Raw genomic sequence first — 19,316 nt, 5'->3', positions numbered from 1 at the left:
ATGCTCAGATCACTACTGATTTTTTTATCTTCAAATATATAAAGTTATAAATACAGATGTATATACAGATCACTAATTTGTGATTTATCTTTATGCATGAAAGTTTGTTATGTTCATATAGTTAATAACTGCAGTATTTCGTCTATCATAGCTGACTCTCAGGGCAGGAAAGATGATATGAAATTCATCGTGGTTCGTGCCCACGGGTAGCACGTCACCTTTAAGAGTTTGCTGAACACCACTTGATGCAGCTAGCTCAGGTTTCGTCTCTACTGTTTTATCCTGAAAAACACTTATTGAGCACTGGTTGTATTATGTAGCAATTAACATCATACAGCTCAGAATTGAGTATGCTCATCCAGGGTTAAATTTCCTTGAGGTACACATTGAACTTCTCCATACTTCAGCATCACTCACCAAGTACGTCCAGGTCCTTGAGCAAAAACAGTCCCATGAATGGGTTTGCATTTGCCTGAGGTAGGAAAAACCCAGACATATTCCTTTCATGCACCACAGGGACTTTAACCCCTCTACAATATGTAAAAGGTCTGATTGAGCAGGAGCAGCTTGATTGATGGATCCCCTAGTGTTAATTAACCAGGTGGCTTGCACTAAACACTTTTCTAAATTTTTAAAGCTTCTATTGCTTTCAAGGTAGGTTTTAACAGTCCATTGTATCGTTCAATTTTCCCAGAATCCGGTGCGTGATAGAGGGTGTAATATACCCACTCAGTGCCATGTTCTTTGGCCCAATTTCTTATAAATTTTTTAAAAAAATGAGTCTCATTATCTGACTCAGTTCTTTCTGGGGTACCATGTCACCACAAGACTTGCTTTTCAAGGCCCAGAATAGTATTCTGGGTGGTGGCAAGGGGCACGGCATGGGTTTCCAACCATCCAGTACGTCCTTCCACCATTTTAAGCATGTAGCTCGTACCCTGGTGGGTTTGAGGGAGTGTGATATAGTCAGTTTGTTGGGCCTCCCCATAGTTATGTTTTAACCATTGTCCCCTATACCACAAATGATTTAACCGTTCAGCTTGCTTGATTATGGCATATATTTCACAAGTACCGTCTGTATAAAAACATCAGCTCATCATTAACTTACAAATAAAACAAAAGGCAAAAAGAAAAATATAATGATCAGGTGTTCTCACAAGCTGTGGAGAAAAACTGTTGTCTTGTCACAATAGAATTTGCATTATGTATGTTTCAAAGAAAATCTGAATGTTTCACATAGGGATACAAAGCAATCTTTACTTGAATATTTAGAGTCTAGTACGATATTTCATTCTTATGTTGGATCTCAGAAACACGTAGTGCATGGGATGTTTAAGGACATGATCTGAGTGTATGTTCCTTTGTTATTATGCTAAGAACCTGAATGTATTCTTCCTTCTACTTCCTTTCTTATAATGTCTTTGATAGAACCTTGCCCAGGTGGTTGGAAGAGAGGCATAATAGATCTTGACACTGGAAAAGAAATATTGTTTTTATTTCCTCGGTATTTTATTATACCTCTTACAATGTATTTATTATATTTATTTTATTATATTAAAGTGACTTCTAACTTAGAAAATAACATGAATCAAAACTATAGATTTTCTAATTTTCCTTTTAAGTTTGATTTAAGATCAGGAGTGGGATCTAGAATTTTGGCTGTTCTGTGTTTGGTAGGTCAGAATGAAGTCATGGAAACAAATTACCTTGAACTCTGGGGAAAATTTAGATTCAATCCATGTCTGACCTTTGCAGGATAATCCATCTCTTTGTGGGCTTAAAATGTGAAAAATAAAATTGTAAGACTCAGATTTTGTACAGAAAAAGTCAGAAAGATGTAGAAATTACAGGATAAGGGAATCTACCTGACTTCAAGATGCATTTGTAATCACAAGCATGAACATTGTTTTAAACTGTCCAAACTGCATTTTATGTGCATTTTGAAAATGTACATTTTTTCTTGTCAGCAAGAAGATCAATACAGTGCTGTTCAAATTATTAATCCATTATTTACCCTTTCTAGTGACAGCATTACTGTCAGCCTTAGTTATAGAACTTAATTTAATTAAAAATTCATTCACTGTAGGAAGGATCAGGAAGTGAATCATGTCTCAGTAATGGAAATCTGGAAGGGGAAGGCATTGTTGTGCATATTGAAATAACAGCCACAAGGTACTAAGTCATTTCCAGGACTGCGTTTGAGGCAGAAGCTTTGCCCCAGATGGTTCGGACTGGAATTGTCTAAAATGTCCAGGTCCCACCAAAATTAATGGACTTCAGACTGCATAACTAATAGTTCAAGACCAATGTAGGTGTTATATGCAAGGCTTATCTAGTTGCTTTCCCACGTGCCAAGCTCTTTAAATAACAGTATGTTTATTAATGGCATTCTCAAAAGTTTGTCTAAACTATGGCAACAATTTTAAAGCAGAAAAAAATTGGTGTTAGAGAAGGCTCTTAGGTTGTGAGAAGCATATGGTTCAAAAAAACACACCATTTCTTCCATTCCCTGTGGATAGTGAATTAGCTTTGGAAATTACCTCTTTGCATAACTATCTGTTACAGTAATATCATGACTGAAATGCCCTGATACCCAGTCAGCCTTGCAGGCAATTTATGCAAGATGCTGTATAAGTGCATGAAACCCCCTCCTCTTTCAGGTCCTTACATGACTACAAACAGCAAAGGCAGTAGCAGGAAGACAGGCAAAAATCACCTATTGATAGATATAGAAAAATTCAGAATCCCAAACTGACTAATGCTCAGTGTACACTGCTCTCCTGGGTAATAGAAGAAAGATGTACGTAGTTAGGTTAGGAGCAGCTGCCACTTCCATCCATTCCAGCCCCCGACTCCCTCCTACCCCAGCCAGTGGAGCCCAGCCTGGGGACCCAGCAACCTGGGCTCTCTTCCCAGGCTGAAGGGCCCAGCTGATACTTTCCTGTTTTGCCGGTTCAACCAGCAGCAATCCTGAGAACGTGTCCCAGAGACCACTGATAACTGTGTGCTAATATAGCGTAGGTCAAGAACTGATACTTCAAATGCAGTGAAGCTGAGAATCATATATTGAAATGCCTCTGTGATTGGTTCTCAAATGCTATCAAATGTTAGCAGTTTCTTGGAATATATTGCTGAATCTAATCATACGTTTGTGGCTTAGTTGTTTGGATCATACTATTTTTGATATGAGGAGTAAATTGTGGCTCTAGGTTTTGATCTTATTTTCAGTTAGTGCGTGAAGGATGGTGGATAATCTTTCATTATATTCAGATATATCCATATAATGTCCTTGGCTTTGCTGGGTTTACATGAGTGTTACTAAGAGTTTACCTCAGTTTTGGTAACCTTGAATTTAATATTTAAAACAAAGGAATTACGGAAGTGCTTTGAACTGGAAGATGATACACAGGTGTCCTGCACAGCTCTGCTAACACACTGAAGACGGAAACGACATGTGCTTGGTGTTGGTTTGGGGTTCTTGCAGAGGAGTTAACAGTGACAGTTTGAAAAACAGACAAGTATACTGAAAGAGTGAGCTGTTTAAAAATATTGGAGAAAGCACATGACGGAAACCTGCAAATACTGTGCTTGCATCGACCAAACCACAGAGAATTAACTTGCACTTTCTGTCTCTCTGTTCTGTTGTCTGTAAAGCCTCAGATGAATCATTTTAATCAGTCATTGGAAAGAAAAAGTTAAAAATGGAGGCAGGTCTCTGAAAGCCCTGTCCTCTTTTCATCAGATAAGTCACTGGACAGTGCACATGCTGGGAAGAGAATATAAATCCTGTTCCTACAACTTGACTTTTCTGCCAGTCCAAAATAACAAATCACACAGTCTAGGATTAGCACAATTTTTGGTGGGGGGCGGTTGGTCTGATGAGGTTATTATGCACTAGTTAGGCAATTGGGAGATCCCTAGGAGTTTTTCTTTCTCCCTCTGATGTGTATTAGTGTGAGTTATTTATCTTTCTCATAGAGTTTATGGCTCCCTGCAATAGTCACAGGATCATGGAATTTTTCAGAGTTGGAAGGGACCTCTAGAGATCATCTAGTCCAACTCCCCTGCTAAAGCAGGATTGCCTAGAGCACATTACTCAGGACTGCATCCAGGCGGGTCTTGAAAGTCTCCAGAGAAGGGGACTCCACAACCTCCCTGGGCAGCCTGTTCCAGTGCTCCGTCACCCCCACCGTAAAGAAGTTTTTTCTCATATTTGATTGGAACTTCCTATGTTCCAGCTTGTGCCCGTTACCCCTCATCCTGTTCCTGGGAACCACTGAAAAGAGTCTGGCTCCATCCTCCTTAGACCCACCCTTTAGATACTTGTAAACATTAATAAGGTCTCCCCTCAACCTTCTCTTCTCCAGGCTAAAGAGTCCGAGCTCTCTCAGCCTTTCCTCATAAGGGAGATGCTCCAGTCCCTCAGTCATCTTTGTTGCCCTACGCTGGACTCTCTCCAGCAGTTCCCTGTCTCTCTTGAACTGGGGAGCCCAGAACTGGACACAGTATTCCAGTTGTGGCCTCACCAGTGCAGAGTAGAGGGGAAGAATGACCTCCCTTGACCTGCTGGCCACACTCTTCCCTATGCAGCCCAGAATTCCATTGTCCTTCTTGGCGACAAGGGCACATTGCTTGCTCATGGATAATTTACTGTCTACCAAGATCCCCAGATCCTTTTCTTCAGAGCTGCTTTCCAGCAGGTCCACCCCTAACCTATACTGGTGCCTGACATTCTTCCTCCCCGGGTGCAGGACCCTACACTTGTCCTTGTTGAACCTCATTAGGTCCTTCTCTGCCCAGCTCTCCAGCCTGTCCAGGTCATGCTGGATGGCAGCACGGCCCTCTGGGGTGTCAGCCACCCCACCCAGTTTGGTATCATCAGCGAACTTGCTCGTTCAGGTCGCTGATGAATACATTAAATAATACTGGTCTAAGTATTGACCGCGGGGGGACACCACTGGTTACAGGCCTCCAACTTGATGCTGCTCTGTTAATCACAACCCTCTGAGTACTGTCACACAGCCAGCCAGTGTCACAATTTTGTTTCAAAGGTGATATGACCTCAAGACAAACTTTTGCCCAAGTTCTTTAAATACCTGTCAGAGCTAACTTTTAGCATGGTCACTGCCTAATTACTATAACATCCCTGATTAATTCTGTGGTGCCACTAGTGAACTCTGAAGTGAGTGCTTACTGAAGTGAGTCAGGGAAATTTAGGAACTACCAGCGGTAATTTTAGCTGATGGGCAAGACTGTTTTAAAAAAAATTAAAAAACATTACTGGTGATACGAATGTTCTGGCAAAGCCTTTCAGTTAAAATGGGTCCTAATTATATTTTGGGGAAGGCTTGTGTGTATCTGGGGTTTTTTTTAGTCATAGGTACCACATTAAGCAGCATCTGTCCTCAAGCCCCAGTTGCTTGTTTCTGCCCTCTATTCATTGCCCTCTCTTCTAGCCAGTCCAACTATTTGTGTGGCACATGATAAACTGTATTAAGGAGTGACATTTAAAATGATGTTCATTCCTTTTTCCTGATGCTGTTCAAACGATATCGGTTTGATAATCTGATACTCTCCTGTCTCCACAAATACCTGTTTCCATGCTATTGAGGAAGGCAGTAAGGCATTGGGGATTGGAAGGTGGGTAGGCAAGTGGGAGAAGGAATGGGAGCTGTATAGTCTGTCTTAGCTACCAAAACAAATGTGTGTGGTTGTTTTTACCCTTGTTAGTCAAGAACTGCGTGACTAGTCATCTTCCTAGATGAAATATGCAAAAGTGCATTTTTCAGACTTTTTACCTTCTTTACTGAAAACATGACATCATCTACCTGGACTTGTGCAAAGCATTTGACGTTGGCCTGCACGACATCCTTGTCTCTAAATTGGAGAGATACGGATTTGACAGATGGACCACTCATTGAATCATAGAATCATAGAATTGTTAGGGTTGGAAGGGACCTTAAAGATAATCTAGTTCCAACCCCCCTGCCATGGGCAGGGACACCTCCCACTAGATGAGGTTGCTCAGAGCCCCATCCAGCCTGGCCTTAAAAACTTCCAGGGATGGGGCATCCACAACTTCCCTGGGCAACCTGTTCCAGTGTCTCACCACCCTCATGGTGAGGAACTTCTTCCTAACGTCCAATCTGAATCGACCCATCTCTAGTTTTAATCCATTCCCTCTAGTCCTACCATTACCCGACATCCTAAGAAGTCCCTCGCCAGCTTTCTTGTAGGCCCCCTTAAGATATTGGTAGGCCACTATAAGGTCTCCTTGGAGCCTTCTTTTCTCCAGACTGAACAACCCCAGCTCTCTCAGTCTGTCCTCATAGGAGAGGTGCTCCAGCCCTCTGATCATCCTCATGGCCCTTCTCTGGACATGCTCCAGCACGTCCATATCTTTCTTGTAGTAGGGGCTCCAGAACTGGATGCAGTACTCCAGGTGGGGTCTCACAAGAGTGGAGTAGAGGGGGAGAATCACCTCCCTCGACCTACTGGCCACGCTTCTCCTGATGCAGCCCAGGGTACGACTGGCTTTCTTGGCTGCTGGTGCACACTGACGGCTCATGTTGAGCCTCTCGTCCACCAGCAGCCCCAAGTCCTTTTCTTCAGGGCTGCTCTCAAGCCAGTCACTGCCCAGCCTATATTGGTGCTTGGGATTGCCCCGACCCAGATGGAGGACCTTGCACTTGGTCTTGTTGAACTTCATGAGGTTGGCATGGGGCCAGCCTGTCAAGGTCCCTCTGGATGGCATCCCTTCCCTCCAGTGTGTCAGCCGTCCCACACAGCTTGGTGTTGTCAGCAAACTTGCAGAGGGTGCACTCTATGCCACTGTCCATGTTGCTGATGAAGATGTTAAGCAAGACCGGTCCCAGTACTGATCCTTGAGGGACTCCACTTGTCACTGTCCTCCACTTGGGCATGGATCCATTGACAGCCACTCTTTGGGTGCGGCCGTCAAGCCAGTTCTTTATCGACTGAACTGTCCATCCATCAAAGCCATATTTTATCAGCTTGGAGACCAGAATCTCATGCGGGACAGTGCTTTGCTCAGGTCCAGGTAAATGACAGCAGTTGCTCTCCCCTTGTCTATTGATGTTGTGACCTTCTCATAGAAGGCCACCAGGTTTGTCAGGCACGATTTGCCCTTGGTGAAGCCATGTCGATTGTACCCAATCACCTCTTTGTTATTCTTCTGCCTCAGCAGTGCCTCCAGGAGCATCTGCTCCATAATCTTACCAGGCACGGAGGTGAGACTGACTGGCCTATAGTTCCCTGGTTCCTCCTTCTTTCCCTTTTTGAAAATGGGGATTATGTTTTCCCTTTTCCAGCCAGTGGGGACTTCACCAGACTGCCATGACTTTTGGAATATAATAGAGAGCGGTTTAGCAATCTCATCCGCCAGTTCCCTCAGTACCCATAGGTGTATCCCGTCAGGTCCCATGGACTTGTTCACTTTCAGGTTCATCAGATGGTCACGAACCTGATCTTCACTTACAATGGGCAGTTCTGTCCAACCCCTGCCATTGTCTTCTGTGGCTCTGGGAGTGTGCCTGGAGCCCTTGCCAGTGAAGACTGAGGAAAAGAAGTCATTGAGAACCTCGGCCTTCTCCATATCACTTGTCACTGGTTCTCCCGTTTCCTTTCTGAGGGGGCCCACACCCTCCCTAGTCTTCTTCTTACCATTAATGTACCTATAGAAATTGTTGCTGTTTCCCTTGATCTCCTTGGCTAGATTTAATTCTAACTGAGCTTTAGCTTTTCTCACCAGGTCTCTTGCTGTTCGGACAGCTTCTTTATATGCCCCCCATTCTAACTGTCCTTTCTTCCACTCCTCGTAAGTGTAAGATTCTTTTTGTGTGACGGTGTGTCCAGGAGCTCCCTGTTCCTCCAGGCAGGTCTCCTAGCATTCTTTCCTGCCTTCCTCTTTGTCAGTATAGTTTGCTCCTGGACACAGAGAAGGTGATTCTTGAATACTGACCAGCTCTCCTGGTCCCCCCTTCCCTCTAGGGCTTTGTCCCACGGCACTTTGGCCAGCAGATCCCTGAAGCAATCAAAGTCTGTGTGCCTAAGTCCAGGGTCGTAAGCTTGGAATACATCGTCCTAGTTGCCCTGAGGATCTTAAATTCTGTCGCTTCGTGGTCACTGCAGCCAAGGTTATCCCTGAGCCTCACGTTGATTAAGGAATTGCCTGTTCCATTGGATAAGGAATTGGCTGGAAGTTCACACTCAAAGAGTTGCAGTCAACAGCTTGATGTCCAAGTGGAGACCAGTGACAAGTGGAATTCCTCAGGGGTCGGTACTGGGACTAGCGCTGTTTAACATCTTTGTCAGCGTCATGGACAGTGGGACTGAGTGCACCCTCAGCAAGTTTGCTGATGACACCAAGCCGTGTGGTGTGGTCTGCATGCTGGAGAGAAGGGATGCCATCCAGAGGTACCTGGACAGGCTTGGGAGGTGGGCCCATGCAAACCGCATGAAATTCATTCCAGCTAAGTGCAAGGTCCTGCACATGGGTTGGAGCAGTCACAAGCACAAATACAGGCTGGGCAGAGAATGGATTGAGAGCAGCCCTGAGGAGAAGGACTTGGGGGTGTTGGTGGGTGAGAAGCTCAACATGAGCCAGCAACGTGCGCTCACAGCCAAGAAAGGCAACCATATCCTCAGATGCATCAAAGGAAGCATGGCCAGTATGTTGAGGGAGGTGATTCTGCCCCTCTACTCTGCTCTTGTGAGGCGCTACCTGGAGTACTACGTCCAGCTCCTGGGCCCCCAATATAAGAAAGACATGGACCTATTGGAGCAGGTCCAGCGGAGGACCACGAAGATGATCAGAGGGATGGAGCACCTGCCCTATGAAGACAGGCTGAGAGTGTTGGCGTTGTTCAGCCTACGGAGGAGAAGTATCTGAAGGGGGCCTACAGGAAAGCTGGAGAGGGACTCTTTATGAGGGAGTGTAGTGATAGGATGAGGGTCAGTGGTTTTAAACTGAAAGAGGGGAGATTTAGATGAGATATTAGGAAGAAATTCTTTACTGTGAGGGTGGTGAGGCACTCGCCCAGATCGTCCAGAGAAGTTGGGGATGCCCCATCCCTGGAAGTAAGTGTTCAAGGCCGGGTTGGATGGGGCTTTGAGCAACCTGGTCTAATGGAGGTTTTCCTTGCAAATGGCAGGGTGGTTGGAACCAGATGATCTTTAAGGTGCCTTCCAACCCAAACCGTTCTATGATTCTATGAATAAAGTGTTGTTAGGCCCTCTCCCTTCCTTTATGCTCTCATCTTAAACAGATTCTGTCTAAATTATTTTCTTGAAGCTTTTTCAGGGAGTTCATTGTTAAAGATTTATAAGTAGTGAATGAGGCTCTCCGGTGTTTTATTGAGGACATTTCTCTCAAGTAACTTGACACATTCACTTCTGAAGGGCATTCAGTAAAACAATTACATACAAACATCCTCTGTCTCCCTGCCTTTTAACCTGAGTCAAGACACTAATTCATTCTCTTCTTTTGTAAAGCACCTTCAGAAAGACAGGCAAATGAATGTGTTCAGAACAAAATGAAAATACTACAGAATGTCCTCAGATTCCTCAGAAGTGGGCCAGGACATTAGATTTTAGGGCTACTTTTAAGCTTGCAGAAAGTTTCCAGCACCATTATTCATTGCCCAGGTAGCGTAGTTCTAGAGAAAACTGAACTGGAAATTCACTTCATGGAATACATGGCGTACATTTTTCTCAGAAAGATCTGAGAAATGGGAACATGATTCCTAAAATAGAGCAAGGAGGTGAATCCTTTTCCTATTCCTTTAATCTTTGTATGAAAAGAGAAATTATGAGAAACAGCAATAGAGGGCTGGGGGGCGAGAAGGTCCTGTAGACAAAAATTAACGAAGGAATCATCAACTGTACTGTATAAATTCTGGCAGGTAGTTGCCAATGACTTAAATCAATAACATTGCAATGTAATCTGATAACTGTATAATATTTCCTTCCCATCTTGCTTTTTTCTTCTTTCATTTAGAAAACGTGTCTTTTCCTGTGAAAAAATACTGGCTTGAGTAATAATATATGACATTAATAATGCTCTTTATTCTCCTGCTCTACAGGGTTTCCTATACAGATGAATGACTCAGATCACTCGCTATTTCAGCATTCATTTCAAGGATGCATGCAGTTTATTCATGTTGATGATCAGCTGGTGGATTTGCACGCAGTGGAGCAAGGCCAGCTGGGAAGCTTTGCCAACGTCACCATTGACATGTGTGCCATTATTGACAGGTAAGTTACAGAGACATCACGGATATTCTGATACACTGATACATGTCCTGCATGTTCTGAAAATATACAGTGATACAGAAAAAGTGGTTCTGACACTACCAGTGATTACGTTTAGGCAGACCTACCTTTTTAGCAGTGGGAATCATGCTTAGGTGATGGAGATGATGGCTTTAAGTTGTAGGTTGTGGGCGGCGCAGTGGAAGGCATAACTCCAGTTTCCTCACTCTCAGTCAGAGGAGGAGGTGAAAACCTCTCCGCCCACGGGTCAATAATGTGGCTGCCTTGAATAGTGGGAACTCTCCTGAAAAGTCACACATTTTTTCTATTTCTTAGGTGACCTTTATGGAGATCTTTTTTCTACTAGAAGTTGTGCTTCCTGGCTTCAGTGCCTTCTAGCTTCACTGAATTCCTCAGAGAACTAAAATAGGTCCACATACTTGCACAAATGCGCATGTAATAAATGCTCAAGCTTGATTTTGCTTAAGTATTATAGTAATATACTTAGTGGGTTTTTTCTCCACACTGAGAAGAGTAGTTCAGAATTATGGCAGGCTTTTGCTTTGAGCTCTGTCTTTTAAACCACTTACTTGTGTTAATTTCTGTTGCTTCTGATTAATAGTTCCTTCTTTGTTGGCAAAAAAGAATATACCAGGAAAGACAGGGAAATAGCAAGTAGCCCAACTCCTGAATGCAGGCAGCTTGGCTTATCATGAAAGTTACCTACATATTAAACACATTGTAAGTCTGATGGAAAGCTGAAAATGGCTTTTTAGAATTTTGCTTTGAAAGAAGCAAAGATTACAAGATCATAGAACCCTAGAATGATTCAGGTAACAAGCAACAACTGGAGTTCATGTGGTCCAAGACCCGCTCAGTGCAGGGCCAACTTCAAAGCTATGTCGGGTTCCTCAGGGCCACGTCCAGTCGAATTTTGAGTATTTCCAAGGATGGAGATTCTACAGGCTGAGTGACTCTGGATATCATCAGCAAAGATCTGCATAATTATGGTGAAAAAATGCATGTACTTTTAATTTCCTACTGTAAGTTAAGACAATCTCAAAGAGAGAAATGCTACTGTGAAAAAACAAAATATGGCATACTGCTTTGGTCTTGCAAAATGCCTTATCTTTGTGAAACACAGTTGTGGTGGGTTGACCGTGGCCAGCAGCCACACCCTACCTTTTGCTCACTCTCCTCTCCCGGCAGATGAGGAATAAAATAGAGGGAAGGCGAGAAAACTTGTGGATTTAGATGGCAGTTTAATAAGAATGGCAGTTTAATAAGAAATGCAAAAGCTGCACATGCAAACAAAGCAAAAAGAGGAATTCATTCACTACTTCGCATCATCAGGCAGATGTCAGCTGCTTCCTGGGAAGCAGGGCATCAGCACATGTAACAGCTGTTTGGGAAGAGAAACTCCATAACTGTAAACTTGCCCCCTTCCTCCTCCATTCCCTGAGTTTTTATTGCTGAGCATGACATTGTCTAGTATGGGATATTCCTGTGGTCAGTCTGGGTCAGCTGTCCCAGCTGTATCCCCTCCGAACCTCTTGCCCATCCCCATCCTCCTGGCCTTGGTGGGGAAGGGTGTGGAGAGAAAGCCTTGATGCTGTGCAAGCCCTGTTCAGTGGCAGCCGAAACAGTGGTGTGTTACCAGCACTGTTAGCCACAAGTGGGAAGCACACCATCATACGGGCTGCTATGAAGAAGATTAATTTAGCAACTTCATCCCAGACAAACTTGGTATACCATTTTAGTAAAGTCAGTGTTAAGGAGCATGCTTTGTGGCGTACCAGTGAGCGTCCTGGCATGTCATGCCACTTTATCTTGCTGCTTCTCATGGACCTGTTGAGGGTTGAAGTCGTGAAAAGAGGAAGTGAAGAGCTGCTGTGATAGGGAAGAAGTTTGTTGTATCTCCTCACATACAACTGAAATTAGAAAGGCCTCCTGTGGTTAGTATTTGGTAGTTTGAATTGATTAATTTTATTTTGAATATTTGCTTTTGGAAATATAAACTGACTTGGAAGAAAGGACGTGAAGATACATCTAATTAAGTCTCTGCTTTTTCCCCAGTGGCTAAACCTAAGCTTATGTGACAGTTTGTATTGATCCCACTTATGCCAGTGTCTATTAGAAATAATTTCATCATCATAGTGAAGTTAATCAGAATTAGGCTTTTGCAATGTATTACAATGTAATTACAATTAACTTACAATGTACGTTAGTTAGAATCAGAGCTTTACAATGCATTTTTGAAAAATAAGACTTAAAGTTTCCTATATGTCAGGCAGCTTACTTTTAAAGTGAACTTCATCTAGAAGTTGCTGTTTATAAAGTATTTATTTTTATGACATATAGTAATATATATTCAGATATTTCATATATTTTAATATAATGCCATATGCCATACATGATATTATATGAAATCTTTTACTATATTAAAATATTATTATGCTTTATATATTTAAGATGTATTATATATTAGATTTATTTTATATAGTTTTTTTATATAACATTTTTATTTATACTACATTTTAATATAAATAACAGTGGTTTATATATGTTTATGTATGTATGTTTTCTTTAGATAAGAAAACGTATTTTCACTCTGTTTCTCTCTGGCCACCTTGGACTGTGATATCATCCTCATTATATAAATTAAAATTGTATGTCTTACATTTATGCTTTCTAAGCACTGCAAGATTGTGTTGCAAGCAGAGTGGCAATTGCATAATCATAAGAAATTAGAATACTACCCAAAGAATTTGCTTAGGGTTTAAGGATTGAGATGTAATCTACTTTGTTGTTTTCCCATGATCAAGTGTATTTCTTTGTGGTTTGCACCTTAAAACTAACCCTTTGACTAAGAAGTAATAATGCCAAGCTTTAGATCTGACTGGATTTTCATGGCTGTCTTGTTAACATCTGCAAATAAGAATTTACAAGCACTTCTGTTACAATATGCCACCATATATAGCTTTTTTATATGTGGCTTTCTTTTAAAGGATCCAAGTACCATGTGTGCTATATATTAGCTTAATTTCATTTCCTTTGAAATGGGAAGATACTTCTGGCAGTGAGACCGGGATCCTCCTGCTTTTTTAAACCTCTTTGGCTCGGCTCTGAATCATAAAGGCTTTGGTCATCATCAACATGGAAATGGCTTTCATAGCCACACTTCAGTGAAGACCCCCACTGGGCAAAATGATGAGCTGTCACATTGAATGATTTTTACTGCAGACTTCAGCCATTTGGTTGGGGGAAAAAACGTGAAGTTGTAAACAGTGGCATTTTTCATCATTGGCCAGAGTGGATAGTAAGGAGGGTACAGTTTTCTCTATAAGGACGTGACAAAAGTTACGGAGGGTGGTGAGTTCTCATGTTGCACCTGCCTGGAGGTAACGGCTTCCAACATCCCAGGTTCTGCCAAGCTAAACAGTTGCCCCATATGGGAAGGATTTCTGCATTTTCGTTCTAGTATTTTTTAAGATGTTAGAAGAATAGTGATGTTACAGTATTGTACTTGGGAGATACAAGTGTTGAACCAGTGTCTTTTCAGACTTCCCCTCCTCACATGAGCATTTTGCTATTGCAGAGACTACAAGCTGAGATCTTACTAAAAAGGAACACCAAAGCTAAGGAACGTTCTCTTTTTTACCAGTGGCCAAATAATATAAATACATATAATTTCATCCAGGTATATATATAGTAATTACAGGCAGTTAAAATGCTACTGAGAAAAAAAATAATCATCCCTGTTTCTGTATCTTAATTAACTTTAATTGTATTAGCTATGGAAGTTGCATTCTTGTCACGGTGATCAACATGCTGTACTGCTTGTGACAGCGCAGGTCCCTCTACACCTCCTTTACTTATCATTAACAAAGTAACTTGTTGTTACAGTCCAGTTGCTACAGCTGTACTTTAGGATTTCAGCACAGGACATTGAACAGGATTATTACTCACAACTAATTTATTCTAGCAATTTCAGAGAATTCTAAAGCTTGCCTGACTTTGTTGTGGCTAGAATTACGGATTTTAATCACGCAATCACAATGAGATACTAAAATTAATTCAAAATATAGTGTTCAATCTGTCATTGTAGATTATGCAGAACATATGCCAATTTCAATGAAAATCTCTGTGTACCATAAGAGGTGAAATGACAGAAATGGGGAAAAAAAGCACACAACCAAGAGTTTTCATGTAGCTGCTTCTTTATGAATGTGTGAACTGTGTGATTCCTTCTGTAACACAGTGAGATGAATTAGATGCCAATTTTCGATAATAATTTCACATTGAAGAATTAATGTAAGTAATCACATACATGCAGCAGAACATTTCTAGGTGATTATTGCTCACCTGCTGTGGTGATACACTCTGTATGACAGGGTGCCAGCATTCCGCTTTAATCTCATACAGCCACATTCTCTAGACTATGTGATTGCCAATCAAAGTTCAAAATAATTCATTTAAATAACAAAACACAGCAAGCATATTGGTGCATGAAAATGTCCACAATGTAACTGGCAGCAAGACAGAATTTCTTTGGAATTAAAAATCTTCATTGCAAATAGTCGTAAAATTCTTCACTTCTGCCTCTTTATGTGCACTTCAGGCTTCTGGCCTTCCTCTCTGTTCTCCCCCTCGCTCTGCCAGTTCAGTGGTGAGGCAGACAGCAAGGACTAAGACAGACATCATCCAGTTGTACTCTCAGATTATATGCCAATGTCCAAACTGGAAGCAAAACCTGCTTTACAGGTTGTTCCCACGACAAATTCACAAACAGGAAGTAAAGTAGGGCTGAGGAAGAGCTCTGATGATAATAGCATGGACTTTATAATAAACTTTTCTGAGAAAAGTATTTTTCACTTGATTCTTCTTCTAAGGCCGCCCTACTCCTTTCTGATCTTGCAAGGGGGACATAAACTGATGTCAGTTGGAGCTGTGCCATATCCTTGCGTTCTACAGTAAAGGAAAATCAAGTTCTTTTCAATGTAACAGTAGGTTTTTAAAATACAAAAATGCTAAAACAATTTAATGTAAGCTGCACATGGAAATATTTGACATTCATTATGATTTAAATAGTCATAATTCTTTGCAAACAACTGATTAATCAAGTAAAGTCTAAAACGGACAAAGAAGAGGAAGGGCACAGTTTCTGTTATAAGTAAGGCGGGCATTTTGCAGAATGCTTATTGCATTAGTTGTGTTGGTAAAGCTAGGAAATACTTTCAGGAGGAAAAAAATATATTTTTTTCAGAGGTTTAGGATTCATCACCATTGTACTCCATCTGAAGATAGATGAGTGGAATACATTAAAGTACTACTTGCTTAAATGCTAAAAAGTGGTAATTTACAGAATTTGAAACAGAAGTCTGTGCAAGGAGCCAACATGTGAAGTTGGTGTTAAGTGTTATTCCACGGAAGGGGTAAGAGAAAAGAGATATTTACTTTCTTTTCTGTAGTTTTCATCAAGGACTATAATCACCTTAGCTAGAGTCTGGATGATGGAACTTTAAAACTCCAAAAAGAGAAAATAATGCTGATTAGGTTGTGGAAGCTTCCACACAAAAAAAGCCGCAGCAAGGGATGGAGTAGGACTGTACGGACAGAAGATGGAAACATGTGAGCTTCCCTGAGTGGAACGGTATGACCAATAACCCAGCGTGTTAAATAATCGTGTAATCAGTAGCTGGTTAAGAAAGTTAGAATGGTTTGAAATGCAGATGGTTTGAATACTATTTTATACTTATGCCTTTGCCATGTGTTTTTTTTTTCCTTTATTCACTGTAACTCTTGTTAAACAGGTTACAATAGTCAATAGCATTCTTACGAGACTGTTCCAAGTAACTGTGTGGGTTATATATCATCTTGTAGCTGGATGCCTAAACATTTTGAAATCTCCCAAGTCCACAGTTGTTCTTTGTCTTATATTTAATCCTAGATAAACTCAGCAGAGAGAGGAAAAATGTTCTTCTTTCATTTTAACTTTAATAAATATTAATCCTTATTTCTATTATGAAAAATTTATGCTACTGAAACAATTTTCTAGAGCAAGTGGATTATTTGTTCATGATAAATACTTGTTCCTCCTAAAACAAAACCTAAGAAAGTAAACATTTAGGCTTATTTCTGAGGAGGAAGAGTATGTAAAGCAACCTGACAGCTAATAGGGGTGGTCTCTGGGCTGCAGGGTTGGTTTCTGCCATGGCCTGAGATGAGGATGGCGAGCTCTGCAATGCAGTGCTTCTCAAGAAAGCATCCTCTTGGTCTTCCCACTGCTTATCCAGCTGAAGAGGCGTGATAACCTCCAGCACCCTCATCCAGCCTCCGGTCTTCCTCCCTCAGCCCCCTCCAAGTAATTCTGCTGGCTCCTCAAGGACTTCTTCTTGGATGTCTTCGGGCTGCCCCCAGGCCATCTCTGGCAGCAGGACATAGGAGGGTGCTCCCTTTTACCCTGCCCCAGGGTACTGTGACTCCTGCGTTGCCGGGTGGTGGCACTGGGCGCAGCACTGCGTGCTGCCCCTCCACCCAGCATCCTCAGAGGAAGGCCTTTGGGGTGCTGGCCCCACAGCAGTCCCTGTGTCCAGGAGGCCCAGGGGGCTGTCCCTGCCCTTGGCCACACACTGGGCACAGCTGCTGGATGTCCCTGATGCCTCCTTTGCCTCACTCTCCTCCAGTGAGGTTTTAAGGACAAACCTCCTTTGCTCTTCTTTTGCAAAGAGAAAAGCAAGATCTTAAAATGCACGGGCTACCACTTCATTTTCAAGTGTAACTCCAAACATAGGTTTTGGCTTTTAAATTCTATGTCGTTTGAAATCCTTGCTGCTTAAAGCCTGTCTTTTTCCTAAAAGCCTGGACAGCTGGCCCTCATGGCAAGGGAATTTGCCTCTAGCCTCACTCTGCCTGCTGATCCATCAGGTCCATGTTTGGACACATTCAAGGGCCTGTCTCGTCACACTGATCTTGCATCAAAATGTTGAGATTCTTTAACTGAACAGGCATAGTCTGGCAGCTTTCTGCACTCACGGCACCAGTTTTGCAAACTAATTACCAAATGTGTGCTAGAAGATTGTTTTTAATAGTTTCTTTTATTAATTTAAAGAAACCAAACAATGTAGTCCCTTTGTGTCCGAATAATATCATCAGTAATTTCAGTAGCGTCGAGCTAACAGTGCTTCCTAGCTGTCTGTAGGTAGTTATCCACAGAAGGAGACTGAATTATCATGCCTAGAAGGAGAAGTGCATGATTGTACATTCCCATTCCATGCTCATCATAGGTAATTGTAATCCCTGAGCTGACACGGGAGAGCATCCAGTGGATTCAGAGGCGTTTGAGATTGACTGCCGATCAAACCCACTCACTCCTCTTTATTCCTAACAACTCCTGCCGAAGTCGCCCTTAGGGTACTTTGTAACCCGTGCAGCTTCAAATCTGACAACCTGCTTCAGCCAGCATGGCTGTGACTCAGTGGATTTCCCAGGCACATGCTGGGAGCTCCACATTATAGATTTTTATGTCCAGTATATGACAGAGAAATATACTTGCATTTACTAATCTGGTAAGATTAGTAGCACAAGGATTTGGAGAAAGATTGATCAACAGTAGCAAGCTTTTAAAACCTTATATAACATTACAAGCTGTTTTGGCAGAACCTCTGCTTTTTTGCTATCTGCTACATCACTGATATAGGAACAGCTTAATCAGAGTAATCTATAATTTATGAAAGTCATGACCAAAAGCTTTGTGTGGAAATTCATTCCTTGTTTTCTCTTAAATGCATTAGTTTACTCAGGGGACTTGCTTGAATGCGCAGCTGGTATTACCTTCATGCTTAATTATTATTTTATTCTTATCCTCCAGTGGGGAAGATGTGAGCACTGAGCAAACATCCATAAAGCTCTCTCTTGGACACGAAATTCATACTCTCACAAGACTAGATGCTAAATATTGACCTGATCCCATAGTAATACTGTTGAAACAGTAACTCCCTGGTTACTCAGCTGAGTTTTGAAACCAAACTGCTTTGATAACTCTTCCAAGTTGTGCATCACGTAGTGCTTCTCATCAGCTCATAACTGAAAAAGATAGTATGTTACGCAGATTGCTTATTTTTATGTGATTAAGATATCCTTCTCCTGAATGAGTGGTGCTATTCTTCTTAATGCAGCTATGATAGCTGTATGATCATTCTCAAAAATAGAAATGGTTTGTCATCTCAACTTTAAAGTTTACTAAAATTCGAACCAATGCAAAAAATCATGATGTTGTTTCAAGAACTGTTCGTGGCTGGGAGCTGGGGTTGTTTAGTCTGGAGAAAAGGAGGCTGAGGGGAGACAGTGCTCTTTACAATGACCTGAAAGGAAGTTGTAGAGAGTCGGGGGTCTGTCACTTCTCCCAAGTAACAAGCAATAGGACAAGAGGAAATGGCCTCAAGTTACACCAGGGGAGGTTTAGACTGGATATTAGGAAAAACTTCCTCACCAAAAGGGTAATCAAACATTGGAACAGGCCGCCCCGGGAAGTGGTGGAATCACCATCGCTGTAGATATTTAAAAGTCGGGTAGACGTGGTGCTTAGGGACGTGGTTTAGTGGTGGTTTTGACAGTGTGTTCTGGTTCCGGCCGGGATAGGGTTAATGATACCCAGGCTCTGGCAGGGACACAGGTATTCCATCCCATGTGAGCCATGCCCAGTCTGAGCCATGCCCAGTCTGTAGCCGGGAGCTGCTGGGGAAGGGGACAGGGAGTCGCTGCTTGGAGTGAGCTGGGGCTTCCCGGCTGCAGTCAGCGAGCGGTGGTACTGTAACTGTGTTTGTACATTCCTGTATCAGTGTTATTGTTGTTATTTTCTTGTTCCCTTTGCTGTTCTGTTAAACTGCCTTTGTCTTGACCCAGGAGTTTTGCCTTTTTCTTCTGATTCTCCCCTCCGTGGGGGGATTGAGAGAGCGGCCGCGTGGTTCTTTGTTGCCGGAGGCAAAACCGTGACACAGTGCTTGGTTGATGGTTGGACTCGGTGATCTGAAATGTCCCTTCCA

General features: G+C 42.2%; 1 protein-coding gene across 1 annotated transcript in view; it reads left to right on the top strand.

Annotated features, from left to right (window-relative positions):
* The window catches only part of CNTNAP2 (contactin associated protein 2), a 1,192,916-nt gene that overhangs the window by 731,935 nt on the left and 441,665 nt on the right, over window positions 1-19,316 (top strand). Inside the window, exon 10 of the mRNA XM_054190578.1 lies at window positions 10,104-10,275. Coding sequence (XP_054046553.1) covers window positions 10,104-10,275 — 172 coding nt within the window. The remainder of the gene's footprint in view (window positions 1-10,103; window positions 10,276-19,316) is intronic.

This window comes from Rissa tridactyla, chromosome 2, assembly GCF_028500815.1.
Source record: "Rissa tridactyla isolate bRisTri1 chromosome 2, bRisTri1.patW.cur.20221130, whole genome shotgun sequence".
Classification (NCBI taxonomy): domain Eukaryota; kingdom Metazoa; phylum Chordata; class Aves; order Charadriiformes; family Laridae; genus Rissa; species Rissa tridactyla.
This window is presented reverse-complemented; position numbering and strand designations above follow the sequence as displayed.